Source organism: Coturnix japonica, unplaced genomic scaffold (assembly GCF_054131305.1).
Source record: "Coturnix japonica strain WE unplaced genomic scaffold, WE-NBRP24 Scf081, whole genome shotgun sequence".
NCBI classification, from domain to species: domain Eukaryota; kingdom Metazoa; phylum Chordata; class Aves; order Galliformes; family Phasianidae; genus Coturnix; species Coturnix japonica.
The window spans coordinates 38,516-66,467 of NW_028188984.1; the positions used below are offsets into that span (position 1 = coordinate 38,516).

General features: G+C 50.2%; 3 protein-coding genes across 22 annotated transcripts; all 3 read right to left on the reverse strand.

Moving 5' to 3' along the window:
- Positions 1 to 14: 14 nt before the first annotated feature.
- AKAP8 (A-kinase anchoring protein 8) lies at positions 15 to 13,722 on the reverse strand. 16 transcript variants are annotated; one of them, XM_085534321.1, is made up of 16 exons: positions 13,650 to 13,722; positions 11,476 to 11,514; positions 11,336 to 11,368; positions 11,110 to 11,205; positions 9,992 to 10,262; positions 8,853 to 9,420; positions 7,956 to 8,097; positions 7,613 to 7,659; positions 7,164 to 7,197; positions 6,409 to 6,505; positions 5,634 to 5,775; positions 4,627 to 4,720; positions 4,326 to 4,456; positions 2,598 to 2,693; positions 404 to 1,010; positions 15 to 166 (listed from the first exon to the last, which is right to left on the reverse strand). In XM_085534321.1, exons 1-15 carry the CDS (start codon positions 13,666 to 13,668, stop codon positions 417 to 419), a joined length of 2,403 nt encoding a protein of 800 aa, XP_085390447.1. In that variant the 5' UTR covers positions 13,669 to 13,722; the 3' UTR covers positions 15 to 166; positions 404 to 416. The 16 variants fall into 16 exon arrangements, 14 of the variants coding, with proteins under 14 accessions (XP_085390447.1, XP_015742650.2, XP_085390451.1 ...); XM_015887164.3 differs by having other exon boundaries at positions 7,613 to 7,662; XM_085534325.1 differs by having other exon boundaries at positions 7,613 to 7,662; positions 13,578 to 13,722.
- Positions 13,723 to 14,997: 1,275 nt separating this feature from the next.
- LOC146751524 (uncharacterized) lies at positions 14,998 to 17,030 on the reverse strand. Its single transcript, XM_085534357.1, has 3 exons — positions 17,002 to 17,030; positions 16,663 to 16,855; positions 14,998 to 16,108 (listed from the first exon to the last, which is right to left on the reverse strand). The coding sequence occupies exons 1-3, from the start codon at positions 17,028 to 17,030 to the stop codon at positions 15,131 to 15,133; spliced, it is 1,200 nt and encodes a 399-aa protein (XP_085390483.1). The 3' UTR covers positions 14,998 to 15,130.
- On the reverse strand, positions 16,491 to 27,892 carry AKAP8L (A-kinase anchoring protein 8 like). Of its 5 annotated transcripts, XR_014941427.1 has the most exons (14): positions 27,807 to 27,892; positions 24,508 to 24,540; positions 23,876 to 24,110; positions 22,277 to 22,736; positions 21,750 to 21,873; positions 21,603 to 21,658; positions 21,392 to 21,428; positions 20,522 to 20,630; positions 19,243 to 19,384; positions 19,034 to 19,139; positions 18,680 to 18,822; positions 18,395 to 18,525; positions 17,952 to 18,047; positions 17,340 to 17,668 (listed from the first exon to the last, which is right to left on the reverse strand). XR_014941427.1 is itself a non-coding variant. In XM_015887169.3 (13 exons), the coding sequence occupies exons 1-13, from the start codon at positions 27,817 to 27,819 to the stop codon at positions 17,132 to 17,134; spliced, it is 2,079 nt and encodes a 692-aa protein (XP_015742655.2). In that variant the 5' UTR covers positions 27,820 to 27,892; the 3' UTR covers positions 16,491 to 17,131. The 5 variants fall into 5 exon arrangements, 3 of the variants coding, with proteins under 3 accessions (XP_015742655.2, XP_085390460.1, XP_085390461.1); XM_015887169.3 differs by lacking the exon at positions 18,680 to 18,822 and having other exon boundaries at positions 16,491 to 17,668; XM_085534334.1 differs by lacking the exon at positions 18,680 to 18,822 and having other exon boundaries at positions 16,491 to 17,668; positions 27,605 to 27,892.
- Between the last annotated feature and the right edge of the window lie 60 nt (positions 27,893 to 27,952).

The window sequence follows — 27,952 nt, forward strand, 5'->3', positions numbered from 1 at the left end:
AAGGCCGCCCCCCAGCAGATTCAATCTGATTTATTCCCCAAAACCAACCAAAAAATGACGACTTTTCAATCCTAAAACCCCAATGAAATGCCCCAAAACCACAGCGGTGCCCATCCTCACGTTCCTTTTCTTGGGGGAGAGTGGACGTATTCCATAGGTTTTCAACCTAAAACAAGGAAGAAGGGGGGGGGCGGAGAAGTAGAACTCAGTGTATCTGCGTGCCATAGAGCCCCCACCCCAAACCTGAATGTAGGGAAGGGGGAAAAGTGAATTAAAATGAATGGGGGGGGGGGGGGAATTAAAACTCAGTGTATCTGTGCCCCACAAAGCCCCCACCCCAAACCTGAATGCAGGGAAGGGGGAAAAGTGAATTAAAATGAATGGTGGGGGTGGGGGCACTCACGGTGTGGGGATATTCAGAGCTGCTCAGCTGCTGCCGGAGCCGCTTCCTTCTCCTCCTCTTCTTTCCCCCCACCCTCAGATCCACTTTTAGGGGCTTCCTCATCCTGGGGGGGCTCATCATCATCCTGAGGGGTGTCATCGTCCTGTAGGAATGGGGGCAGCAGTGGGGGCCGGGGGGGGCAGCGCAGGAATTCCTCGTGGGGTTCTTCTGCTGCTGGTGGGTCCGTGCCAACGGCATCACCCGCATCTTCAGCACCACCCGCATCTTCAGCATCACCCGCATCTTCAGCGTCACCCGCATCTTCAGCGTCACCTGGAGCCTCGGTGGTGTCACCCATGTCCTTGGTGCCGTCACCCGGATCTTTGGCATCACCCACGTCATCGGTGTCACCCGGTTCCTTTTCATTATCAGCCGTGACCTTGGTGCTGCCACAGCTGTTTTCATCACCCAGCTCCTTGCTGTCGTCACCCGGATCCTTGGGGACGCCACATGGATCCGCGTTGACCCCGAGGTCAGTGATGGCATCACCCCCAACATCGGCAGCGCCGCCAGCTCCTTCCACCCCTTCTCCTTCCTCCGGGATCTCATCCGTGAACGGATCTTCCCCCTGGGATAAAGAACATAAGGAAGGATGCGCTGAGCGGGGCCAGGACACGGAGCCGGGAACCATGGGATGCCGGGAGCGGGGATCCAAACACATTCAGCAGGAGAAGCCAAGATCCCGAATCGCGGCCCTGCTCTAGGCCACAGGCGCGCGGAGGAGATCCGACAGCGCTGCCTTCCTCCGGGGGGATCCGGCCGCCCCCATGTGCGTGGCTTTAATTCTCAAAGCTCCTTATCTCTCGTTGGAGGCTCCCAGAGAGGAGGAAGGGCTGGGGGGCAGCCCCCACAGGCTTTGCCCGCTCCCCACGGCCCCACATGGGCGGGCTGCGCGCCCTCCACGGAGCCGATGGGAGGCTCAGCCCCACGCTCGGCCGCCTCCGTGCGATCCATGCAATGTTTTGCTCTTCCCCGCTCGGATTCACCGGAGCCGCGTCCGGGTTATCACCGGGAAAAGCTACGGGAACGCCGGCTGCGAGCGGAGCCCTCGGTCCTCCCGCCGGCTGTGCCCAGGGGAGCAGTCCTGGCACGCAGCGCCCCGGCTCCGCTGGGGACGAGGCGGCTTTCGGGCATTACCTGCAATCCTTCAGTTTTTTCCCCTTTTTTCAGCTTTAGGCACCTGGGAACGGTACGGAGGACGGCGCCGGGGTGGCTCCACGCTCTCCTCCCGGGCCGCCGACGCGCTTAGCTCTGCCGGCAGTGTGGGACGCCGTCGTTCGGGAGGTGACGGCGGTGCCGGTGACGTGCCTGGGGACCCTGGCAAGGGGTAGATGGATGGAGTCGTAACTTGAGCGAGCGGGAGAGCCCGGAGGGAAGCACCGGGCGAACGCAAAGCTCAGCGGCTCTTTGCGCTGGACCCAAGAGGATGGAGTCGCAGTTGGGTTGGGAAGGCCCACGTGATGCCGATGGGACAAGTGGGGGGGTCTCCCAGCGCATCCTGGTGACCCCCAGGGTCGAGGGAAGCAGCTCCGTGGCGTCGTCGCGGGGCTGTAAACTCTCCTCCGGCCCCCTGCGGGTTCCCGGCTTCCTCCTGCCGCTCCCGGCGCCGCGCTGGCCCTAAGGACCCGCTCGTCGCGCTGCGGGGTGGCCTTGGGGGCAGCTCCTGCTTCCCACCGGGATCTCGGGGCAGCGAGCGAGGTGTGGCGCACGGAGGCTCTGTGCTGTGGGGTCTCTGCAGAGCTCGGCTCTGTGCGGGGCAGCCGTGGCCCCGGCACGGCGTGGGGTGGCGCGGGGCCGTCCCCGGAGCACGCTGCGCCCAGGGGAGCTCAGGCCTCATTGCTCGGAGTGGCTTTAGGGCTTAGTTCCTGCTTTTTGTTTTGTTTTTGGTGTGTTATTTTTTTTGGCTATTTTGTGTCTTTAGTGATGGTTCAGAACTGATCTGGGGGTTAGAGTAGGTACAGAACAGTCTGCAAGTTAAAAAACAACAGCAAGAGGTTGTGAACCGCCTCTGGAATTGAGAGAAACCAGACCCAAGGTTCGGCCTTTTCAAAGGCAGCCTCTCCCCATCGGGAGAACAACACACACACAGCACACACTGAACACACGCAGAACACGCGTGTGGCTCCTGGAGCTTGGCGCCGCCCAACAGGCTCACCTTGAGGTACTTCTCCAGCATCTTCACTATGTGTTTGTTGTTCAGGACGCTCTTGGCCACGTGCAGGCTGGTCTTCTTGAACTGCTCGGCAGCCATCTGGGAAAGAACCCAAGCAATGTCGGAGGGGAGAAGTCCCATTGGAGAAGGGAACCCAATAAAAGCCAAAGGGGGATCAACCAATGTTGGAGGAGCTAACACAGATAGGGAAGAGAAGCTGAGCAACGTTAGAGAGGGAAACCTAACCCACATTGGAGAGAGAAGCCAATGAATAGGGGAGAATATGGAACTCAACCAATGTCAGGGAGAGAAACTAACAAACGCTGCAGAGGGGAACCCGACATCAGAAGGAGGAACCCAACCAACATCAGAGGTGGCTCAGCAGCCATCTGGGAAGGAACCCAAGCAATGTCGGAGGGGAGAAGTCCCATTGGAGAAGGGAACCCAATAAAAGCCAAAGGGGGCTCAACCAATGTTGGAGGAGCTAACACAGATAGGGAAGAGAAGCTGAGCAACGTTAGAGAGGGAAACCTAACCCACATTGGAGAGAGAAGCCAATGAATAGGGGAGAATATGGAACTCAACCAATGTCAGGGAGAGAAACTAACAAACGCTGCAGAGGGGAACCCGACATCAGAAGAAAGAATCCAACCAACATCGGAGAAGGAACCCAATGATGGTTGGAGAGAAGAACCCAAAAAATGTCAGAAAGGGAAGCCACACTGGAAAAGGAAACACACAACGGAAAGGGAACCCAACAAATGCTGGAGATGGGAACCCGTGCTGGAAAGGGAATCCAACCAACATCAGAACCCAATGAACATCAGGTAGTGAACCCAACCAACCTCAGAGAAGGGATACCCACTAATGTTGGAGAGGGGAAACCAGACTGGAGAAGGGAATCCAACAAAGGTTGGAGAGGTGAACCCACATCAGAAAGGGGAATCCAACAAATGTCATAGTGAGGAACCTCATCAACATCACAGAAGGGAACACGACATCGGTGTCGTGGGACAGAAGGGCAAAAGGTCAGATTTGGGCTCAAGGTGTTTGGATTCTTTTACAGATCCCAGAGCTGTAGCATGTTGGAAGTGGAACCTCGGACCTTCCCCAGTCCAGCCACTGGTTCTGTGCTGTTTAAGGATCTTTCCAACCCAACCACTCCATGGTTCTATGATCTCCAAGGATCCTTACAGCCCAACCCATCCTTAGGATTCTCTTCAACCTGTTATTGGCCAAACCCATCCCATTTCCAAAACCTCACTTAGACGTTACTGTCTTGCATTTGAAGTGCCCTCAGAAGCAATTTTGAGACCGAATTTTTAAGTCACAAGTCCAGCAAACACAGACTTAGAGAGAAGGAAAACTCAGCTTGCACATCTACAGCCGCTCATTGGTTAACTCCTTACTTAAATGTGCACCTTCGAAATAAAACAGAATCATAGAATGGTTTGGGTTCAGATCAGCTCATCTGTGATGTGTTTTAAGTGTTATCTGGAAATTCATTTCATAAAACCAAGGTCAACTATCCCCCTTGCCTTATGCTTCTATTACCCTTTTTATGTTTTAATATTAAAAATAGATAAAATAATTAAAAATAGAAATGATTTAGAAGCTGCAAATAAACCCAAAGCTCAGGCTGGACATTCCTCAGAGGCAGAGACTGAACAGAAGGAGGAGGATCCCTCAGAGACGGAAGGACAAGGAGATGATGGGGTTGCTGCTGCTTACCCTGCGGTTCCGGTTGTGTTCTGCAGAGCGCAGGTGCCGCTGCAGGAGGTGGTTCTGGGCAGGGATCAGCATGTCACAGGCCATGCAATGAGCAGCCTCGATCTTCTTGAAGAAGTGTTCCTGCCCAATGCCTGCAGAATGGAAAAACACCGGTCAAAAATTAAAGGGAATGAAGCATTCTGCCCAAACTTTTGGAGGTTTTGCCTCCTTTTTCGGATCTATTTCATGAGCCTCACAGATTTGCTGCTTGAGAAAGCACAGAATGGATGGGCATCCCCATCTGTCCATGGAAACCTCTTACCCTTGAAGGGATCCGGCTTCTGCTTCACACCCTCTTTCTCCGTCAGCTCCTGGCGACGCTTCTCAATCTTCCTGTTCCTGTTGACGATGTATTCCTGGGGAGGACGACACCAACCACACAACACCCCTCAGCTGTCACTGCTGGACAACAGCAGCTCCATAGAAAGACCATAAGGATGACTATAAATGGGGAATGAAGGGGCGCATTGGGTGCCTTCCCCTGTCCATGACAGGTTGATGCTTTTATACCCCACTGGGACCCCACAGTGGCACCCTACAGACCCTGGAAGGCAACAGGACCCAAAAAACAAATAGTGGTCAGCCCCAGTTAATAAAACGCCCTCATCTCAGCCCTTCCTCACTTCTAACTGTGCAGACAGCAAAGAAGGGCTGCAGCATCTTTCGCCAGCTTTACCCATGTAAAATGGGAACGGATTTCTGGACCGCTCATCTTTGGCTTTTCTGTTTAAATTCACAATGTTACTTTATCCTCCCAACCATGAGAAACTGCATCAAGAAAAGCAACGTCAGTGAGTGATGCGAGGAAGTGGCGACGTCAGCCAAGTAGGAAAGGGGTTGAACACTAAAGAGCCCCTCCAATCCCTCCCAAAGTCCAAACTGAACCTTAAGGCCAAAATAGAACCTCACAAAGCCCAAACTGAACCTTAAGGCCAAAACAGAACCTCACAAAGCCGAAATCGAACCTCACGAAGGCCAAACCGAACCTCTCAAAGCCCAAACGGAACCTCACAAAGCCCAAACTGAACCTTAAAGCTCAAACTGAACCTCATAAAGCCCAAACTGAACCTTAAAGCTCAAACTGAACCTCATAAAGCCCAAACTGAACCTCTCAAAGCCCAAAATGAACCTCACAAAGCCCAAACTGAAGCTCAAAAACCTTAAACCAAAGCTCACAAAGCCCAAACTGAACCTCAAAGCCCAAACTGAACCTCAAAAAGCCCAAACTGAACCTCCCAAAGCCCAGAAATGACACCTAAGTATCCGGACCTGCAGGAACTCGACTGTCTTGTCGGGCAGCTTGGTTCCGATGTAGCGTAAGGTCTCTTTGTGGAACTTGCTCTGGAGGTGTTTCTGGATCTCCTCTTCCTCAAAGCTGCGGAATTTGCAGACAGAGCAGGCAAACTGGATCCTGACCAAGGGAAGGGAAAGCAAGGAATGAGCTGGGTGAGGAACAAGGTGAACATCTGGGACGACAGCAACGAGACTGCGACTGCTACTGTCCCTGCTGTGGTTTCCATTTCTTCATTTTGGGCTTTTTTATTTAACTTTATGTTCAAAATACCACAACTGGATTTTCTAGTGCTCCTCTGTCAACACCTTGTCACCCACGGAGGGTTCAGCAGCATCAGCATCTCCCTAAAGCACGAGGTGACTCCATGGAGTGGGTGTGAGAAACCCACATAAAAGCAACAGACAAATCAAACAGCAGGGAAGTCCCGTATAGAATATAAAGACAGTCACCCTACTTTGGGCAAGCCCTGAGCTCCAAAAGCACCTTACTTGGTTGGTTTGAGATGAATGCTGCATTACCTTAATGGCAAGGCTGAGTAATTCGCTAATTAATAGGGCCTTCTGGATTTATAACACCTTGGTGCATTAAACAACAGCGTTCTCTGTATGATAGAACAGTCATAAAACATATAAAAGAGGGGGGAAAAAGAAACAACAACATGGAATCAACACTCAGAGCTCCACAACACACAACCCCTTACAAAGGAATCCCCCATAGGGGATGAGCAGCCATAGGGTGGATGCTGCCCACCTGTCCATGGCGCGGTCACGCATCCTGTCCCTCCTCCTCTGCTTCTCCCTCTTCTTCTTCATCTCCTCATCATCATCCTCGTATCCATCTCCGGATCCTGAAAGGGAGGGAAAATGAAAGCAGATCCATCAGGAGCCGCTCGCTGCCACCAGCAGAGGTATCTGGGGAGCAAAGTCCCTTTGTTCTCTCTATAATCTCAGCTTCAAGAAGTGTCATTTTGGGTTTGGAAAACTCAAAGCCTCCTGTCCCAAAGCTGCTCCCATCTCTGTAGACAGCAATGGAGGTGGCTCAGCATCACTGTGAGCCAGGACAATACAGTGATAGCAGCCAAGCACTGGAAAAAAAGGCTATTTCTGCCCCTGTCCTCAGTGCTTCCCAATCAGGGCAGCTGGAGAAGGTTGAACAACAAAAGGATGGATGTTAAAAGTGCTCGTGTTGCAGCCAAGGACAGTTTGAGAGACAGTCAATGTGTTTGAGGCAGTCAATGTATTTGTCTTCCTACTAACTTTGCTAACTGGGAGGCTGAGATGCGGCTGACCTAAAATCTGCATTAAAATCCGCCTAAAATTCTGAGCAAAAAGGTGGGGAATTCACTGGATTCTTTAAGACAAGGAGCCCAGAGATCAGAGCTGGGCACAGCGGAGTCTTCAACAACACACCACCACCTCGACTTCACAGAGAACAGCCCTTAAAGCACCAACAGCACCATTGTGCCAATGTGGGGCTGCCTTTACTTTACCTGCAGTGTGCCCTACCTTCCTCCACCGCGCTGCCACAGCCGCCCCCCTCCTGCAAAACACAGAGAGAACAGAAGGGTTTGAATTGCTGCAATCTGAGCTTTTCCTTTTCCCTTCCTCCCCCTCAAGAAGCAAAAGGGGACGGGATGGGGAGGGGGTGAAGGGTTGACTGGGGACGGTCAGAAAATCCCTGTTTGGCTCATTTTGGTCCATGCAATTCTATTTGGTCTAATTTGGTCCTAGCAATTCTATTTGGTCTAATTTGGTCCTAGCAATTCTTACCATCAAAATAAATGGCACTGATCCCCCACCCCAACATGGGAACAGGGAGTGAAAGAAACCCCTTCCTGATTAGAATTAGCGCTTAATGAAGTGCCCTCCCCCTGCAGGGCTCTAAGCTCAGGGCTAAGAGAGAGAAACAAGAGTCACAAGGATGGGAAAAATCAACCCATGTATGTTATACTTACACCTTTGTCAGCTTCATCTCCTGACTTCTCCTCTCCTTCGCCCTCATCTGCTGCGTGCAAGAGAAATGATTTCAGGGGGGCTGAAAAAGGGAGCTGGGAAAATGGTTCAAAATCCACACAAAAAAATAAGGCCCCGAAATCACACAAAAAAAAGCCCCCAAATCACTCCCTTTGCTCTCAGTCTGGGTGCAGGGAAACAGCAGCAGCACAGCATTGAGTTTTGTTAACGTAACACAGGGAACGCATGACAACTACGCTAAGGGACGCAACAGCCTCAAGGCTGAAGTTAAATGAGGATAAACTGCTTAAGAACAGGGAGAAAGGGGCAGCTCCCAGCCTTTACCATTGTCGGTGTCGTCGCCGTCGCTGTCGCTCTTGGCCTGTTTGCTGTCAGGCTCATCACCGCTCTGAGACTGTTTCCTTTTGCGTCCCCCTTCGCTGTCGGATCGGAGCCCGGAACGGTTTCGGAATCCTCTCCTTTTGGGCTAAAAAGGGGAGAAATTGGTCAATGAAGCAGCTCCGTGCACCACGAGTGCAGGATTGAAGCCTTGTGCTGCAGGCCCTCAAACATATAAGAGCGTGTGGCCCTATAGCCAGGCTGAGCACATTGACCCCATAGATAAAAGGCTTCGCTGTTGGGCCTACAGCCACTTTGTCAAGCAAGACTTGGGTTAAAGCTTTGCTTCTGGACCTATAGCTCAAGTGATCCTACAGGCATTGATACAGCTGCAAGAGGATTTGTTGCTGGCCCTACAGCCAGGCAAATGGGATCAAATTGGTCCTGCAGACTTCATTAACAAGGTAATAGTCCTATAGCCCACATCTAAGCGGCCCCATAGATTTGGGTTAAAGCTTTGCTCCTGGCCCTATAGCTCAAGTGATCCTACAGGCATTGATCTAGCTGGAAGAGGATTTGTTGCTGGCCCTACAGCAATGCAAAGGGGATCAAATTGGCCCTGCAGACTTCATTAGCAAGCATAGCTGCTAGCCCTATAGCACAAGTGACCCTACAGGCTTCTGTCCAGCCATAAAACAACTTGCCATTAGCCCTATAGCAATAGAGAACCTATAGGCTTCCATCCAGGCTTTGCTGCTGGCCCTATAGCCAGGCAGAGCACATCTGGAAGGGGAAAGCACACAGGGTCCCATGCACAGGGTTTGGGTCATTAAAGGCTGGACAAACTCAACTCTGCTGATGACAAAACCCCATCCAGCCCCACATAACTGCGCTCCCACTTACCCCCAGCATGTTCCCATGCCACGCCATGCTGCCCATCCGCTCCTGGCTGCGCTGCCGCCCCGCTCCGTATCCATAGGGCGTGCTCCCGTACCGCCCCATTCCCATGCCTGCCATCCCCATCACGCCGTAGTCTCCATAATCCCCATAGTCACCATAATCCCCATAGTCCCCGTAGTCTCCGTAGTCCCCGTAGTCACCATATTCAGGGACCAGGGCTTGGGAGAAGAGGGATGGCAGGCGGTTGGGCCCCCCACCACGGCCCCCCATGTAATTCAGCTCGTTCCATCGCGCCGACAGCCGCTCGGAGCTGGATGAGGGCATGAAGTGTTCGGGGCGACCGTAAGCATTGGGGCGGCCCCGGTTCTGTGGTCGGTTCTGGCCTCGGCCCCGTGCTGTGCCGTAAGCGCTGCCTCGGGTTCGGGTTTGATCCCGGCGAGCGTCAAAGTGGCTCCCAAAGGAATCGGAGCGGTCGGGACCGGGTTCGTAGTCGTAAGGGGAGCGGAAGGTGTCGTGGTCAGGTAGGGAGGATCGGGAGTCGTAGGAGTCAAAGGAGTCAAACCTGAAGGAGCTGAGAGAAGGGAGGTCAGTGGGGGAACAGCATTAGATGGTGTTTGTGTGAGCTGTACCACAGCCTGAGTGCTCCTGGATGGAAGAGGAGTCTAAATGTGTTTGGTTGTAGGGCATATACACCTCGAAGTGCCACAATTCAAGCGTTTCTGGCTGGAAACATGGAAAAAAGGGATGGAGATGAAAAGGGGCTTGGGGAAACTCAGCTACGAGCATAAGGAGCTCCACAGCTCCAGCAACATGGAAAGGGCTCCAGCAGTAAAAGTAGAGCTCCGAAAGCCAGGAGCAAAAAGGCACAAAAATAGCAAAAAAAAGAGACCCCTAGTGAAAAACCTCAAAACAACTAATGAAGAAAAGTCCCCCCCCAAAAAATAAACCCAATAACAACCAACAACTAAGCAAAATTATTGTTGACATGCGGCTGGCTGAAAGCAAAGCAACTAATCTTATTTATCACTCAATGAATGCCGAGGTCAGAGCAACCAAATCAACCCCATCTGAAACTAAAACCACATCAGACCAAAATCTGCTTCTTTTTACCACTGGGAACTCAATTAGAACGGCACACTCACCTCTCCTGCTCATCCACACCCTCCCCGGCGCCGCCGCTGCCTTCCTTGGACAGCATGTCCAGGCGCTGGTTGATTTTGGCGATGATTGAGTCGGAGTTGTCGCTGGGAGCGGGTTCGCTGCTGTAGGAGGCGATGCCAACATCGCTGAGGGGCAGCTCAGGGGCTTTGGGGGTGTCCCAAGAGCTGGGGGTGGTGGTGGGGCCGTAGCTGTAGGTCGCAGCGGTGCCGGAGGCCGTGCTCGGGGCGCTGTAGTAGTCGTAGCCTTCATAGCCTGGAGGGAGGGGAGTCGGGGTGAGGGCGGCGTTGTGAAGGTGTTGGGGTCTGGGGGTGGGTTTGGGTGTTGGAAGCAGGGGATGATGGAATGGTGGGGATGGAAGGGTCCTTAAAGATCATGGAATCACAGAATGGATTGGATTGGAAGGGTTCTTAAAGATCAAATAATCACAGTCTAGATTGGGTTGGAAGGATCCTTCAAAGGTCATAGAACCATGGAATGGATTGGGTTGGAAGGGTCCTTAAAGATCACAGAATCTTAGAAAGGATTGAAAAGATCTTCAAAGATCACAGTACGATGCACTGGGTTGGGTTGCAAGGGTCCATAAAGATCACAGAACCACAGAAACATTTAATGCTTGGGTGAGAAAGTTCCCTGAAGATCACAGAACAACTGACAGAATCACTTGGTTGGAAAGGTCCTTAAAGATCAAAGGACCATGGAATCCTAGAGTTGGCTGGGTTGGAAGGGTCCTTAAATGCCATAGAACCATGGAATCCTAGAATCGGTTGGGTTGGAATGGTACTTAAAGGTCAAAGAACCATGGAATCAAGGAATGGTTGAGTTGAAAAGTTCCTTGAAGATCACAAAATCGTAACAGCTAGTGTTGGAAAGGTCCTTAGAGATCATACAGTGATGGAATAGGTTGGCTTGGAAGGGTCTTTAAAACTCACAGAACCATAGAATCACAAAATGATTGGGATGGAAAGGTCCTTAAAGATTACAGAACCACAGAATAAAAGAATAGTTTGGATTGGAAGGGTCCTTGAAGATCACAGAATGGTTTGGGTTGGAAGGGTCCTTGAAGGTCACAGAATCACTTGGGTTGGAAGGGACCTCTGACCTTGTGCAGCCTTCCCCATGTCCGCCCTGGGGCTCTCATAATGGGACTGCCAGCTCTGCCACGAGGACCCCTCGTAGTTCTCCTTTGCCGCCATGCCTACAACAAAACCAACAGGATTTAGGGCTGATGGAGCACTGCTGCCTTCTGCTTCGTCTTCCCCCTTTGTCTGTTCCCAAACAGCAGCTTGGGGGTCTTTTTAGGGACAATAAACCCACGTAGCACCCACCTTGCCAGCTCGTCGTGCCCGTTGCGTAGGTACCTGAGGGAGAAAAGACAGACGGATTCAGCTCTGAGAGATAATTCCCCACTTTTTTGTTGTTGTTGCTGTTTATTTTTTAACATAAATATCACTATAAAGCAATTCACCTTGCGTGTTGGTCGCTCCAGTGCTCCAGGAGCCATAACCTGCAAGAAAAATACAAAGTAAGGGAGCTACCTTCAGGATTCAGTATTTTTCCAGCCCGTGTCACCACGGTTTCGTTTTCTTCTATTAATTACCTTAAAACCAATCAGAAAACAAAGCCCAGCTGAGCCCTTTCCCTGAGGAACACCGACTCATAGAGCTGAATGAGCTCCGTGCTCCCCCAGTGAGCAGCTATTAACAACCCGATGTCAACAGTGTCTCCCAATAGGGAAACTCATGAAATATTTGGGAAATAACAGGCATTTTTCATATCCAGAGCATTATCAACCCTTAATAAAATGATCACAGAGCATGAGGTGAATTTTGAGGCCAAAACGCCGGGTTTTAGGTCAGATGCGCTACAGCTGTTCTATGGGATGGCTGAGTTGAAGAGCCCTTAAATAGTACAGAACCACAGAACGGGTTGGAAAGAGCCTTAAAGACCAGAAAATCATGGAATGAGTTGGGTTGGAAAGGTCCTTAAAGACCAGAACATCATGGAATGAGTTGGGTTGGAAAGGTCCTTAAAAGACCAGAAAATCATAGAATGAGTTGGGTTGGAAAGGTCCTTAAAGACCAGAAAATCATAGAATGAGTTGGGTTGGAAAGGTCCTTAAAGACCAGAAAATCATGGAATGAGTTGGGTTGGAAAGGTCCTTAAAGACCAGAACATCATGGAATGAGTTGGGCTGGGTTGGAACGGTCTCTGAAGATCACAGAACTGCACAATCACAGCGTGACTTAGGTTGGAAGGGTCCTTACAGATCACAGAACCACAGAATGGTATGGAAAGGTCCTTGAAGGTCATCAAGGATCCCCCCCCCCATATTCCTGTTCTTTTCCCATATTCCCCCCATATCCCCGTTCTTTTCCCCTATTCCCCCCATATTCCCGTTCTTTTCCCCTATCCCCACCCCCCATGTCCCCGTTCTTTTCCTCTATTCCCCCCCCCATATCCCCGTTCTTTTCACCATTCCCCACCCCATATCCCAATTCGTTTCCCCTATCCCCCCCACCATGTCCCCGTTCTTTTCCCCTAGTCCCCCCCATATCCCCGTTCTTTTCCCCTACTTCCCCCATATCCCCATTCTTTTCCCCTATTCTCCCCCCATATCCCCGTTCTTTTCCCCTATTCCCCCCCATATCCCCATTCTTTTCCCCTATTCCCCCTATATCCCCGTTCTTTTCCCCTATCCCCCCCCCATGTCTCCATTCTTTTCCCCTATTCCCCCCACCATATCCCCGTTCTTTTCCCATATTCCCCCCATATCCCCATTCTTTTCCCCTATCCCCCCCCCGTATCCCCGTTCTTTTCGCCTATTCCCCCCATATCCCCGTTCTTTTCCCCTATCCCCCCCACATATCCCCGTTCTTTTCCCCTATTCCCCATCCCATATCCAACTCGTTTCCCCTATCCCCCCCACCATGTCCCCGTTCTTTTCCCCTAGTCCCCCCCATATCCCCGTTCTTTTCCCCTATTTCCCCCATATCCCCGTTCTTTTCCCATATTCCCCCCATATCTCCGTTCTTTTCCCCTATTCCCCCCATATCCCCGTTCTTTTCCCCTATTCCCCCCATATCCCCATTATTTTCCCCTATCCCCCCCATATCCCCATTATTTCCCCCTATTTCCCCCATATCCCCATTATTTCCCCCTATTCCCCCTATTATCCCCATTATTTTCCCCTATTCTCCCCATTCTTCCCGTTCTTTTCCCCTATTCCCCCTATTATCCCCATTATTTCCCCCTATTCCCCCTATTATCCCCATTATTTTCCCCTATTCCCCCCATATCCCCATTATTTTCCCCTATTTCTCCTATTATCCCCATTATTTTCCCCTATTCCCCCCATTCTTCCCGTTCTTTTCCCCTATTCCCGCCCCCTCCCCCACATCTCCCTATGCCTCACAACCCAACAGCCAACCAGCGGCCGTCTCCCTTGGATTGACAGCCCGCTCAGCCAATGGGATGCTGTTTCCCCCCCTCCAGACGTCGGGCACAACGTCTCCCCTTAGATTTAACGGCGGGGAGGCCCCTCTGGTTCGGGAAGGTGCCAGAAGGTACCGGGATGTACCGGATGTACCGGATGTACCGGATGTGCCGGTAATGGCCCGGCCGGCCCCAGGCCTCACGTACCGCCGTATCCCGGCTCCATGTCGCGCTCCGCCTCAGGCCTGAGGCGCCGCTCCAGCACGCACTGCGCACGCGCACCGTGCCCGCCGCCGATTGGTCCAAACCGCGCCGTTAAGCCCGCCCTCGGAAGCCACCGATTGGCTGGGCGCCAAAGCACCGCCCACCCGTAACGCCGTTGGCTGAGAGCTCCGAGGCTCCGCCTCCGCGCTGCTGCCATTGGGCCTCGCCGCCCCGCCTCGCTCCTCCGTGCTGTCAATCATGGCTGATTCTGCACCTGATTGGGCGACGGCGGAGGCAGCTGCGGTTGCCATGGTGCCGCGGCCTGGTCCTTCCGCACAGCCCTGAGGGGTTTTGACCCCAGCCCTAAGCGTGACCCCGAGGGGCAGAACGGCCGCCATTAACACGAAAAGGGGAATTGAGCTCGATTTTGGGGGTAAAAAGTAAGAAAATGGGGATCAGGGAGGGGAAAATGGGGAAGAATGAGGAATAGTGAAGGAAAAATGGCTGGAAGGGTCAGTAAGGGTGATAGGAGAAGGAGATGGGGGGGAAGGGAGGAGGGAGGGACCATGGACAAAGACCATGGAGGATGGACAGAGACAATGGACAGAGATAGAGATGGACAGAAACATGATGGAAGATGGATGGAAGATGGACAGAGACAATGGAAGATGGATGGAGACAATGGACAGAAACAATGGAAGATGGATGGAGACGATTGACAACAGATAGAGACAATGGACAGAGACGATGGAAAATGGATGGACGATGGTCAGAGACAATGGAGGATGGACGGAGATGACTGACAATGGATAGAGACGATGGACAGGGATGATGGAAGATGGATGGAGACGATGGAAGATGGATGGAGACGATGGACAGAGACAATGGAAGATGGATGGAGACGATGGACAGAGACAATGGAAGATGGATGGAGACGATTGACAACAGATAGAGACAATGGACAGAGACGATGGAAGATGGATGGATGATGGATAGAGATTATGGAAGATGGATGGAAGATGGATGGAGACGACAGAAAATGGATGGAGTCAATGGACAGAGACAATGGAAGATGGATGGATAATGGACAGAGTCTATGGAAGATGGATGGAGACAACTGACAACAGATAGAGACAATGGACAAAGACGATGGAAAATGGATGGACGATGGACAGAGACAATGGAGGATGGATGGAGATGACTGACAACGGATAGAGACGATGGACAGAGGCGATGGAAGATGGATGGAGACGATTGACAACAGTTAGAGACAATGGACAGAGATGATGGAAAATGGATGGATCATGGACAGAGACGATGGAAGACGATGGACAGAGATGATGGATAGAGATGATGGACAATGGATAGAGATGATGGCTAGAGATGATGGAAGGTGGTTGGATGATGGACAGAGATGATGGAAGATGGATAGAGATGATGGAAGATGATGGACAGAGAAGATGGATAGAGCTGATGGACGATGGCTAGAGACAATGGAAGGTGGATGGACAACGGACAGAGACAATGGAAGATGGATGGAGACAATGGAAAAATGGACAGAGACAGTGGATGATGGATGGAGACAGTGGACAGAGATGATGGACAGACATGATGGAAGATGGATGGAGACGACTGACAACAGATAGAGACAATGGACAGAGACGATGGAAGATGGATGGATGATGGATAGAGATTATGGAAGATGGATGGACAATGGATGGAGACAATGGAAGATGGACGGAGATGATGGAAGATGGACGGAGACGATGGAAGATGATGGACAGAGCTGATGGACGATGGCTAGAGATGATGGAAGGTGGATGGGTGATGGACAGAGATGATGGAAGATGGATGAAGACGATTGACAATGGATAGAGATGATGGACAGACACGATGGAAGGTGCATGAAGACGATGGACAGAGACGATGGCTAGAGATGATGGAAGGTGGATGGACGATGGAGAGAGATGATGGAAGATGGATGGGGACGATGGAAGATGGATAGAGATGATGGAAGATGGATGGACAGAGAGGATGGATAGAGCTGATGGACGATGGATAGAGACGATGGCTAGAGATGATGGAAGATGGATAGATGATGGATGGAGACAATGGAAGATGGACAGAGACGATGGACAGAGATGATGGAAGATGGATAGAGATGATGGAAGACGATGGACAGAGACGATGGACAATGGATAGAGACGATGGCTAGAGATGATGGAAGTTGGATGGACGATGGACAGAGACAATGGAGGATGGATGGAGACAACTGACAAGAGATAGAGACAATGGACAGAGACAATGGAAGATGGATGGAGATGATGGAAGACGATGGACAGAGACAATGATGGAAGGTGGATGGACAATGGACAGAGATGAAGGAAGATGGATAGATGATGGATGGAGACAATGGACAGAGACGATGGACAGAGATGATGGACGATGGCTAGAGATGATGGCTAGAGACGATGGACAATGGCTAGAGACGATGGAAGATGAATGGACAATGAACAGAGACAATGGAAAATGGATGGATGGATGATGGATAGAGACGATAGATTCCTGGAATGTTTGGAAGGGTCAGAGAATCAGAGTCATGGAATCAGAAGGGCTTGTTGGACCAGAAGGGTCCTTGAAGGTCGAAGAACCAGAGAATGGGTTATGTTGGAAGGGTCCTTAATGATCACACAACCACAGAATGGCAATAAATCTGCTTCTCCCTCATTCCAGGAGGCAGATCTGCGCTCCAGATGGTGGCAGAGACAACAAACAGTTCAGGGGTCGTAGAGCGGCGCCAAGCTTCCACCTCCTCCCAGCTCTGAAATGAAGGCAGAGTCGGGGTAGTCGCAGGTAGTCCTTTATCTCCACCCACAACATCCACCTCCAAGTGAAAGCATTTTACAAACAACCACAAACGTTGACACCACTGAAAAGTTTCGCTCTGCATTAAAACAGAAAGGGGAGGGAGGAATATTACAGTCACACAGAGATGATGCAGAACCTCACGGCGTACGTCGCAGAAATGAATGCCCTGCAAGGGAACTTCCACTGGCTCCAGGCAGACAGGCCAAAGAGACAACAACGTATCTTCATTAAATATAGAAAACCTTTTAAGAAGGAAGGGAGAGATTTCATCGGCCAAGGTGGTGACGTTGCACTGGCTGGTACACGTGCTCAGAGGAAGTTCTCCTAAGTTACAAAGGCATCTGAGAACCAGACCACACAAAACCTAGCTACTCAAATGAAGATTCGGTTAAAAAACAAACAAACAAACAAAACAAAACGGAACAAAAAATAAAATAAGAATCTATTTTCCCCAATCACTTTACAGGTAAAGGCTTCCACTGCCTACACAAGTTTAGTGGAACGGTAACTCAACATGTGCTATGAAATTCACAGATACAGTTACGTTTCTTTTCAATGTTTTTTTTTTTTCTTTAAAAAAAAAAATGCCAGTTTTTTCATCTTTTCCATCCAATGTTTTACGCTGCATCCTCATCCTCAGGAGCAGCAGTAGTTTCTTCACTCTCCTCCTCTTCTTCACCTTCTGCTGGCTGCTGCTCTTCATCCTCGGGCAGCGATTCTCCCGTGGGCTGCCAGCCCTTCTCCTCCTCCTCCCCACCTCTGCTCCTTGCACCCAGCTCCACCTCTTGTGCTTCTGCTTGGGCCTCACTTTCTCTCTTTGTCCCCTTTTCTTCCTCCTCCTCATTTTCATCTCCTCCTGGGTTCTCCTCGGGATCATTGCTTTCATCCTCCAGGTTTCTTTCCTCTTTGTTTTCATCATCTAAAATTTCTTCCTCTTTGTTCTCGTTGTCTAAATTCTCTTCCTCCTTGTTCTCATTGCCCACGTTTTCCTCCTTGTTCTCATCGTCCACATTCTCTTCTTCCAGATTCTCCTCCTCATCCTTGTTTTCGTCTCCTCCTTCCACTGTCCCTTCCTCCATGTTCCCACTCGCTCCCCCTTCTCCCTCCTCATGCTCCTCTTTTTCTTCAGGATCATCCGTGAAAGGATTCTCACCCTGCAAGAGAAGGCAAACATTTCCCTGCTGACGAACCCATAACTTCACAGCAGGTCACAACAGCTGCATGCAAACCCTCCACCAGAACTTTCAGCTTTAAACACAGCACATATGTGTGCAAACCAGACAGCTCTCGGGCTCTGTGGGTAACTCCATCCTCACTCAGAGCAGACGAACTCATCATCAATGAGTTATGAACCAAAGTTGTTACCAAAACACACCGAAGTGCTGAAGCTCAACTACAGACGGAACTACATAGCACACAACTGCTCTGCACACCCACCTTCAGGTATCGTTCCAGCTTCTTACTGATCAGCTTGTTGTTCAGAATGCTCCTGGCCACTACCAGGGAAGATTTCTTGGACTGCTCCATCATGGCCTGCCAGGGGTACAGAGAGAAACATGTTTTGTCCACCTGAGGCACCGGTGTCACTGTGCAGAGAGGCAGGTCTCAGGCTCAGAAGGAACAACAAGGCTTTACTGAAGCTGCCTTAATCAAAGCCTTGCCCGATCAATTTCACAGTGGTGACACAGGACCCTCAGAGTACAGTGCTTCTTCTCCACAGACAGCACCAAAGGTGAAGAAAAACATTTCTCCCCATTTTCAGGAACTGCCTGAGCCAACATATCCACATTTCTGCTGTTCTTGCAGCTGGAGCCTCCAAATAAATATGTATGTATTTAAATTAAAAGAAATTCCCGGGGCAGGAAGGAGGCAGCACTTACCCTGCGATTGTGGTTGTGGTCGAGTGACTTCAGGTGCTTCTGGATGATGCCGTATTGCATGGGGATGAAGAGGTCGCATGCAGCGCAGTGAGCAGCCTCCACCTTCTTGATGAAGTGCTCCATGCCGATGTCTGTAAGGGAAGATCAGAACGGGGTGAGCCCCACACGCGTCATATTTCCACCAAAAATTCATTTCAAGGTGCAGCAGGAGTCTTCCCAAGGGGCAGAATGGGGGTCGAGGGAAAGGGGAAGCAAACACAAGAGGATAACCCATGGGTGTCCAACCTTCAGGTTGGGTTGGAAGGGTCCTTGAAGATCACAGAACCATAAAGTGAAAGAATGGTTTGGGTTGGAAAGGTCCGTGAAGGCCACAGAACTGTGACATGATAGAATGGGTTGGGCTGGAAGGGTCCTTGAAGATCAGAGACCTATGAAACGTTTGGGTTGGAAGAAACCTTAATCCAGAATTTTCTTCTAAGGTCAGTAAATATTGGATAAATATCGTTATACCATTTTAATTATCTCATTCAAGCTCCATTTTTATTCCACATTCATAAACATCAAATCCACCTCAAATGCTCAGTGAGCCACGGCAAAGCTAATTAATAACCAAGGAGCTTCACGTGGGTGAGAACCCACCTTGTGTAAGATCCTGGTCCCTATAGATCTGCTGGATAACCGCGTTGATGTCCTCAATTGCTTTACGGCGCTCTTCAGTTTTCCTCGTTTTATTGGCAACATATTCCTGGAAGGCAACAGTACTTGTTAGGAATGGCAGCTCTGAAAACAAAAAACACCCAAATCACCCAAATCTCATTCAAGAGGATTAAAACTTCAGCAGCGCTCACCTGCAGGAAGTCTGCTGTTTGCTGGGGCAGCTTGGTTCCGACAAACTTGAAGTGTTCCTTGTGGAATTTGCTCTCCAGGTGACTGTTCATCTCGTCGTCGTAGAAGGTGCGGTATTTGCACAGCGAGCAAACGTATTGGATCCTGTTGGGACAGCGGGTGTGAAGCGGGAGGGATGCCTCAATGGAACCTCCCTTCCCAGACCCAAATGCTTGTGGGGGGACACTGGCAAATGTCAGAGTGGGGAACCCAGCTGTGGGGCAAAGGGGAAGGGGTTGAGTTCGTGCTTTGATGTTGGGTTTCTTTCACAAACCAAAGAACCAGAAGGGACCTATGGAGCTCAGCCCTCAGCCCAACCCCCTACAGCGGGTTTCCTTACAGTGTGTTGCATAGGAAAGCATCCTCATCTTTTGTAAACACTAAAGACAGCTTCACAGTAAATAAATCCAGCTAATACTCAAAGAGGTCAGATTGGTAACAAATGCTAATGATAAGGAACAGCTCAGAACAAACGTCACACCAAAAAAAAACCCAAGGCCAAATTTTTTAAACCTTTCCAGACATTAAAAAGTATTTTTCTGCTCATTAAAGTGAAGATTTAACTGTGATTTAAAACAGTTCTCCCTGAATATGACGCGCCTTGGCTGGGAGAAAGGGACAGAACTGTTGTGGGAAGAAGGCATCAGTTCTTCTTGGAGAAAGACAACTACACTGAAAGAGCTCCAAAGCTTAAGAACAAACTCTTTGTCAAGGGACATTTTTAACATAAACCTGCACTTTTGCAGGCAAAAATTGGTGTTGTTTGCAAGTGGAAGAGGCAATATTTTGTCGGTTAAAAAAAGGCACTGGTTCAATGACACGCTGTGCGCTTTATTAGGTTTTACGCCAACAATATCTGCCCCCTCCCAGTTTCTGTTGCAGCCATTATTTCCCCCTTTTAGAGTTACTTTAAAACCTGATCTCTGATGAGTGCCACTCATTCAACAGAAGGGCAGGGCTGCCTACAACTCGAGTCCTGAGCTTCTCCCCTAACTCCATTAAGCATTTGTGGGATGCTCACTGGAGATCTGCCCATTTCTCCATCAACATGGCTGGACATGGTCAACTCAACTATGCCACAACTGTAATGCATCCGATATTCAGTACAGTCAAGGAGATGGGCAGGAAAAAACACAGCACTGGGAAAACTGGGGAATAAAGAAAGGACCCAACCTGCAACCATCGCATTCCCCCCAGAGAAGGAAGCAACATCACTTAATAAAATAAAATAAGAGACTTTACCTTTCCACCATGCGATCCCGGTGCCTCTTCTTTTGCCTGTCTTGAGTTTTCTTGCCCGCCTGTAATTTGCGTTTGATTTGACTGATCTCTTCTTGAATTGTTAAAGCACCTAAGTGTTTAAAGCAGGTTGCATTTCAGGGCACTACTTGAGGACAGCACCTGATTCAAGAGAACAGCCCTGGACAAGATCAGTGGTTGACCTGAAATTGTATGTCAGAGAGATGCTCGAGTCAAGGAGCTGCTCCCTCCAGCAAGGGACAACTGCACCTCAGATTAAGGATTCCTGTTTGGGGGATGTGGCACTGGAGGACAAACATACCCAAGGTGATTTCCTGGCTCTTTATTTTAATTAGTGTTTACTACTTCTGGTTTTAGAAGGTTTTAAATTAATTAGTTATAAGTTTGCTTGAGTAAGGGGGGCTAATGGTCACCACCGTTACTTCAGAGAATCAGCTTGGGTTGGATGGGTTCTTAAAGACCCCAGAACTACAGCATGGGTTGGATGGGTCCTTAAAAGATCCCAGAACCACAGGATGGGTTGGATGGGTCCTTGAAGATCCCAGAACCACGGGATGGGTTGGATGGGTCCTTAAAAGATCCCAGAACCACAGGATGGGTTGGATGGGTCTCTGAAGATCCCCGAACCATGGGATGGGTTGAATGGGTCCTTGAAGATCACAAAACTGTAAAACTGTTGGGTTGAAACTGGACCCCAACAACTGGAGGAGCCTGAATAAACCAGAGATTCAGCCATAAATCCACATCAGGGCTCTCAGCTGGTTGTGGGCACTACTCCACATGCACATTCAGAGCACATACGAGCCCTCTGCACCCTTTCTCGTGAGCTGCTATGCATGCACACCAACTCACCTTTCTCTGAGTCTCGTCCTTCTTCATCTTCCCCTTCCTAAAATGCAAGATGGGGGTGTTAAGGTCAGCCAGAATCACACATCAGACACCACCACTGGACTTCTTCACCACTGCTGGTGTAGGACTCTACACCTGCCCTCACTGCACTGCTCCACCCTCAACCAAAACATTCTTAATTCTGAGGAACTATAACTTCTCAAGAGTTACTTACACCCCTGGAGCCTTCTTTCTCCTCTTTTTCTCCTGATTCACCTTCGGTTCCTTCCTCTGAAAGGAACGGCACAGTCAGAACTCAAGCCAAGGTCCCACATAGCAAAGTGAGGTGGCTGCGTGCCCCCTTGGGGACCTCTGTCCTCACCATTGTCAGAGTCAGAGTTGTCAGAGCCATCTGTCTTCGCTGCCTTGCTGTCTGGTTCATCTGAGCTGCCAGTTTGCTTCCGCTTCTTCCCAGTGAGGTCCTTCTTCATTTTCTTCTTCTGAGGCTGCGAGAGGAGAGAAAGGTTCATCCCTGCTGTGAGGGCGGTGCTCTCCTCACCCAGCAGTGCTTTGTTCCACTAATTTCTGGTTGGCAGAGTCCATCAGACAGGACACAGCCCACCACCTCTATGCTATAAGTAGATTAAGTAAAAAAAATAATAAATGACAATGATTTTCTCCTACCTTTAGGAAATAATGTTTTCAGATTAAAGCATGGCACATATGAACGCTCCTCGGTCTGTCCTTAGGAGATACACACTACAAAGTCAAGCCAGCAACGTGCAGAACTACACACGACCACCTCCCAGAGCGTGCTTTGGAGCCTTTTGTAGGATAACCATTTCCCTACGGGGCTGTGTAACATCCACTCGAGTTAAACGAGTAGGAGGATGTTACACAAGTACTCACTTTAAAGTCCGAATCCCACATTTTCCAGTTTCTCCTCATCCTCTGCTTCATCATTCCTCCTCCGAAGCGCATGTTCCCCGAAAATCCTCGCATCCCTTGGAACATGCTGAGCTCTGGGATGATGTTGTGGGAGAAGAGGGAAGGCAGACGGGAGGAGCAGTGGGGGCCCATGCCCCGCGGTGCATCGTTCCATTGCCCACCCATGCGCCCCGAGTATGGTGAAGCCATGGGTCTGGTGTTGCGCCCGTCCCGCACCCAGTTCTGACCCCGTTGGCCAAAGCCATCCCGTGCTCTGTGCTGGTACTGGTCCCTGCGGTTCCCATAGAAGCTGTCATAGTGACTTTCATAGTGGTCGTCATAGGCGTTGTCATTCTCGTTCTCGTTGTAGTCGTAACCGGAGCGGTACATGTCCCGGTCGTTCATCGAGGACCTCGAGTCATAGGATTCGTATGAGTCGTACCTGTGGAGAGAGAAGGATCAGCAGCATGTATTCAGGGCCAGGAAGGCCATTGGTGGCCAAACAGGGTGACCATGGACTGAGTGTATTGCCAGGAAGGCCTATGGGTGGAAAACAAGTTGACTGTGAGCCAACAGGGTGCCCTTGTGGCCAAGAAGGATGACAGAGGCCAACAGAGTGCCCACACAGCCATGAAGGCCAATGATGTGTTCTGCTCTCCAACTGGTTCTTGGATTCCGGGATAGTGTTGGCACTGTGTTAGAGCTCAGCAGAGGTTAAACCAACAAAAAGCTTCAAAATGGGTTTTTATCGGTATTTTAAACACTCCAGTGTATCACTGAGTGGAACAAGGGCTGGGACATATAGCACAGCTGCTACGTCCCTATCCACCTCCATGCATGGTAGAAGAACCAAAGCCCCATCGACATGGAAAAAACAAAGAAACTGAGCCCTCAAACCCCTCACTGCTTTGAGAGTGCCCAGGATGCCCTAAAGACCCCAAAACGCCAAGAAGAGCCCACGCTATCAGCTGTGTGTGGATACAGCCCAGTTGAAGCTCCTGTTCCTATTCCTGGACATCTAGGGACACCTGTGCACATCTACTTTTGCCAGGCAGGAAACTGACATATGCCACAATTTGTTTAGGGTCATTTTAATGGATTAGTTCTTCCAGGAAAAGAACTTGGAGTGGATGATCTTTAAGGATGATTCCAACCCAACCATGCTTTGATTCCATGGTTCTATGACCTATAAGAACCCTTCCAACCCAACCATTCAATCGTTTCTTGGTCCTGTGACCTTTAAGGACCCTTCCAACCCAACCACTCAATAGTTCCTCGGTTCTATGACCTTTAAGGACGCTTCCAAACCAACCATGCTGTGATTCCATGGCTCTATGACCTTTAACGACCTTTCCAACTCAACCATTCTATCCATCCACGACTCTCTGATCTTTAAGGACAATTCCAACCCAACCTGATGCTATGATTCCATGGTTCTCTGACCTTTAAGGACAATTCCAACTTAATTAGTCTACGATTTCATGATTCTACTACCTTTAAGTAGTAGATTCTATTGTTCTATGATCTTTGAAGTCCCTTCCAACCCAATAGATTCAATCATTCTACAATTTTCCCACTCACCGGTCCCCACCAGAGCCGTAGTGCCCCCCCTGCATGCTGTCAGCATCCAGGTGGGACACCATGTCCAGGCGCTGGTTCATTTTGGCAATGACGGTGTCAGCATTGCCAGCACCATCTGGGTTCATGTCCATGTCCGAGTTGCCCATATCCCACGAGTTGGAGGCAGCCATGCCGTAGCCATAGTTGCCAGAGTTGTCCTGCTCGTAGCCGTAGCCATAATTGTAGCTCTCATACCCTGAAAGAAAAAATATTTAAATAGAGAATTCTCATTCCTGGTGATCTGCCATGAATGAATGCACCCAATGCACAGCCTCTAAAAAGCAACCTCGCTGGGTCAACACTGATGGTGGCCAAAACCCATTTTAGGCCATTTTTCAGCCTTCACCTGGGCAGCAATATCAAAGCTGGGCTGGAACAGAAACCTGAATCCTCGGCCACGTAGCCCTTCCCAGTTTGCTACAAAAATTAGGGAAGGAAGTTGTTAAAAGCTCAACAACAATTTTAAAATAAAATGGTTGCAAAAAAAAGCCCCTAAAAATTAAAGAAGAGGGGATGCAGACTCTGTATTATATCTTTTAGAACCTGAAACTAACAAAGCCATCCATCAGAAATATGCTCAAGCTGGTACTTGCCTCTGTTTGTCCCAGAGTTCCAGTCCCCATAACCTGGAAAAGAAGATAAAAAGCAAATCAGAGCCATACTTTTCACAGTAGGTTTCGGTTACCTCCAAAAAGAATCAACACCCTGAATAAAAGAAATGGTGGCAAATTCAATCTACGAATGACTTCTGAACTATTCCTGAACCCAGAGGAAAGAGCTCGTGGTCAACGCATTGGTCACCATTGGCCTTCTTGCCCACAAGGTTAACACTGCTGGCCCATGCTCAACATGTTGGCCTTCAAGAGATGCAGATCATTCCCCTGAATCAGGTCCTGTTTTTCCTTTTGGCTTCCATTTCTGCCATATCACACTGTGACACAGAACCTCTTCATGCGACAACAGCATCCTACCTAAGAAAAAGTGCCATCTCTTTTGGTTTAACACAACAAAAACTTGAAAACAGGAGGCACCTATGCAGACCTCCAAGACAAGGGAGCAGAAAGGGGTTCAAATGTGCACAGCCAACTCCACAATTGGGCATTTTACAGGTAAAGAATTGGAGAATGAAATTGGGACTTGGCGTTCCTTGCAAGTCAACGTCTCTCTGGCCTTAAAAGAGCCCCAAACGAGCCCCCCAAAAGAAGCTCAGAAAAGACCCCCAAGAAGAGCCCCTATGTGAACCCCAAAAGGAGATCCCCAGGGAGCCCCAAAAGAGCTCTAGAGGAGACCATAAAGAGCTCCAAGAAGAGCTCCCAGGTGAGCCCACAAAAAGAGTCCCAAATGGAGACTGGAAAGAGCTCCAAAAGAGTCCCCAAATATCAGCAAAGCTCTAAGAAGGAGCTTTCCCCAATGGGGACCCCAAAGAACTCCAGTGGAGAAACAAATGAGCCCCCAAAAGGAGAACCAAAGACCCCAAAAGGAGCCTCAGGATCCCAACAAAGCTCCAAAAGCTCACAAACGTGCCCTGAAAGGAAACTCTAAAGAGCAACACAAGAACGACCAAAAGGAGCTCCAAAGACAGCCCCAAAAAAATACCAACGAAGCTCTAAGGAGAGCCCAAAGGAACCCCCAGAAGTGCCTCAAAAAGCCCCAAGATCCCAACCAAACTCCAAGAAGAGCCCCCAGATGGGTCCCTCAAAAGGAGACCCCAAAGAGCAGCAACGGTGAACCAAGAGCTCTCCTCAGTGGGGACCCCAAAGAGCTCCAGTGGAGAATTAAATGAGCCCCCAAAAGAGCCCCAAAAGGAGAAACAAAGCAGCCACAAAAAGAGCCCTAAAATGAGAACCAAAGATCCCCAAAAGGAGCCTTGAGATCCCAACAAAGCTCCAAGAAGAACACCCAAATGGGTCCCCTAAAAGAAAACCCCAAAGAGCCGCAATGGTGAACCAAAGCAGCCACAAAAAGAGCCCCTAAAATGAGAACCAAAGAGCCCCAAAAGGAGCGTCAAGATCCCAACAAAACTCCAAAAGCACACAAATGTGCCCCAAAAGGAAACCTTAAAAAGCAACACAAGAACCACCAGAAGGAGCTCCAAAAAGAGCCCCAAAAGATCCCAACAAAGCTCCAAGAAGAACACCCAAATTGGTCCCATAAAAGAAGACCCCAAAGAGCCGCAATGGTGAACCAAAGCAGCCACAAAAAGAGCCCCTAAAGGAGAACCAAAGAGCCCCAAAAGGAGCCTTAAGATCCCAACAAATCTCCAACAAGAGACCCCAAATGGGTCCCCCAAAAGGAGACCCCAAAGATCCCAACAAATCTCCAACAAGAGCCCCCGAATGGGTTCCCCAAATAGAGACCCTAAAGAGCTGCAACAGTGAACCAAAAGAGCCCCAAAATGAGAACCAAAGACCCCAAAAGAGCTCCAAGAAGATCCCCAGGAGATGCCTCCGGATCCATCCCAGCACTCACAGCCTCTTCGTGCCCCTCATTGCCACCCCACAGCCCTCTGAGCTCCATCCCCGCATGACGACCACCCCCAAGAGAGGCCAAGTCAGCCCCAGAAAGACCCAAATCAGCCCCCAAAAGAGCCCAAATCGCACCCAAATTGCCCAAATCAGACCCCAAGAGAGCCCAAATCAGCCCCCAAGAGAGCCCAAATCAGCCCCCCAAGAGAGCCCAAATCAGCCCCCCAAGAGAGCCCAAATCAGCCCCCCAAGAGAGCCCAAATCAGCCCCCCAAGAGAGCCCAAATCACCCAAAAAGAGCCCAAATCAGCCCCCCAAGAGAGCCCAAATCAGCCCCCCAAGAGAGCCCAAATCAGCCCCCCAAGAGAGCCCAAACCAACCCCTAAAGAGCCCAAACCAACCCCTAAAGAGCCCAAACCAACCCCTAAAGAGCCCAAACCAACCCCTAAAGAGCCCAAACCAACCCCTAAAGAGCCCAAATCAACCCCTAAAGAGCCCAAATCAACCCAAGGGAGCCCAAATCAACCCAAGGGAGCCCAAATCAACCCAAGGGAGCCCAAATCAGCCCAAAAAGAGCCCAAATCAGCCCCCCAAGAGAGCCCAAATCAGCCCCCCAAGAGAGCCCAAATCAGCCCCTAAAGAGCCCAAACCAACCCCTAAAGAGCCCAAATCAGCCCCTAAACAACCCAAATCAACCCCAGAAAGAGCCCAAATCACCCAAAAAGAGCCCAAATCAGCCCAAAAAGAGCCCAAATCAGCCCAAAAAGAGCCCAAATCAGCCCAAAAAGAGCCCAAATCAGCCCAAAAAGAGCCCAAATCAACCCAAAAAGAGCCCAAATCAACCCAAAAAGAGCCCAAATCAACCCAAAGTCCAAATCACTCCCTAAACAACCCAAATCAACCCCAGAAAGAGCCCAAATCAGCCAAAAAGAGCCCAAATCAGCCCCCAAAAGAGCCCAAACCAACCCCTAAAGAGCCCAAATCAACCCAAAGAGCCCAAATCAACCCAAAGAGCCCAAATCAACCCAAAGAGCCCAAATCACCCCAAACAAAGCCCAAATCACCCCCTAAACAACCCAAATCAGCCCCCAAAGAGCCTAAATCAACCCAAAAAGAGCCCAATTCAACCAAACGAGCCCAAATCAGCCCCTAATCAGCCCAAATCAGCCCCAACCCCTCCCAGCTCCCCCCCAAGCCCCGTCCCTTTAATTACGGCCCTAATTAACCTCATTAACCGCCCGGCCCCGCTGGGCGTTAGGCCGCAATAACTCAATTACAACCAATCAAACGGAGAATCTCCACCGGGAACCGGAACCGGGACAGAACCGGGTGTGTTGGGCCTTTAACTCCCCGTTACCGGCCCGTCCCGGCCCGTCCCGGCCCGTCCATGGAGCCCCGGGCCGCCCCGCCGCCATCTTGGCCCCTCACCTGAGTAGCTCATAATGGCGGCCCCGCCGCCCGCCGCCGCCTCACAGCACAACGGTACCGGCGGGCGAGCCCCGCCTCCTCACCGCGCTCATTGGTCAGAAGGGGCCATCCGCCCACCCTCATTGGTCCGACCTCCACGAGGTTGG

Bases quoted from the DNA above. Each gene is read 5' to 3' on its own strand.
- AKAP8 (XM_085534323.1), bottom strand. From the start codon at position 12,320: ATGACCTTCAAGGACCTTTCCATACCATTCTGTGGTTCTGTGATCT. The intron at 9,421-9,991 runs GTGAGTGTGCCG...CCCTTCTCTCAG, and splicing joins GGTGTGGATGAGCAGGAGAG to CTCCTTCAGGTTTGACTCCT. The intron at 7,198-7,612 runs GTAAGTATAACA...TGTGTTTTGCAG, and splicing joins GAGATGAAGCTGACAAAGGT to GAGGGGGGCGGCTGTGGCAG.
- LOC146751524 (XM_085534357.1), bottom strand. From the start codon at position 17,030: ATGTTGAGTTACCGTTCCACTAAACTTGT. The intron at 16,856-17,001 runs GTAGGCAGTGGA...TCTGGTTCTCAG, and splicing joins TACCGTTCCACTAAACTTGT to ATGCCTTTGTAACTTAGGAG. The intron at 16,109-16,662 runs GTACGCCGTGAG...CATCGTCTCTAG, and splicing joins AGGGCATTCATTTCTGCGAC to CCATCATCTCTAGCCATCGT.
- AKAP8L (XM_015887169.3), bottom strand. The intron at 24,111-24,507 runs GCAAGTACCAGC...TTTTTCTTTCAG, and splicing joins GAACTCTGGGACAAACAGAG to GGTATGAGAGCTACAATTAT. The intron at 21,659-21,749 runs GTGAGGACAGAG...CGTTCCTTTCAG, and splicing joins CAACTCTGACTCTGACAATG to AGGAAGGAACCGAAGGTGAA.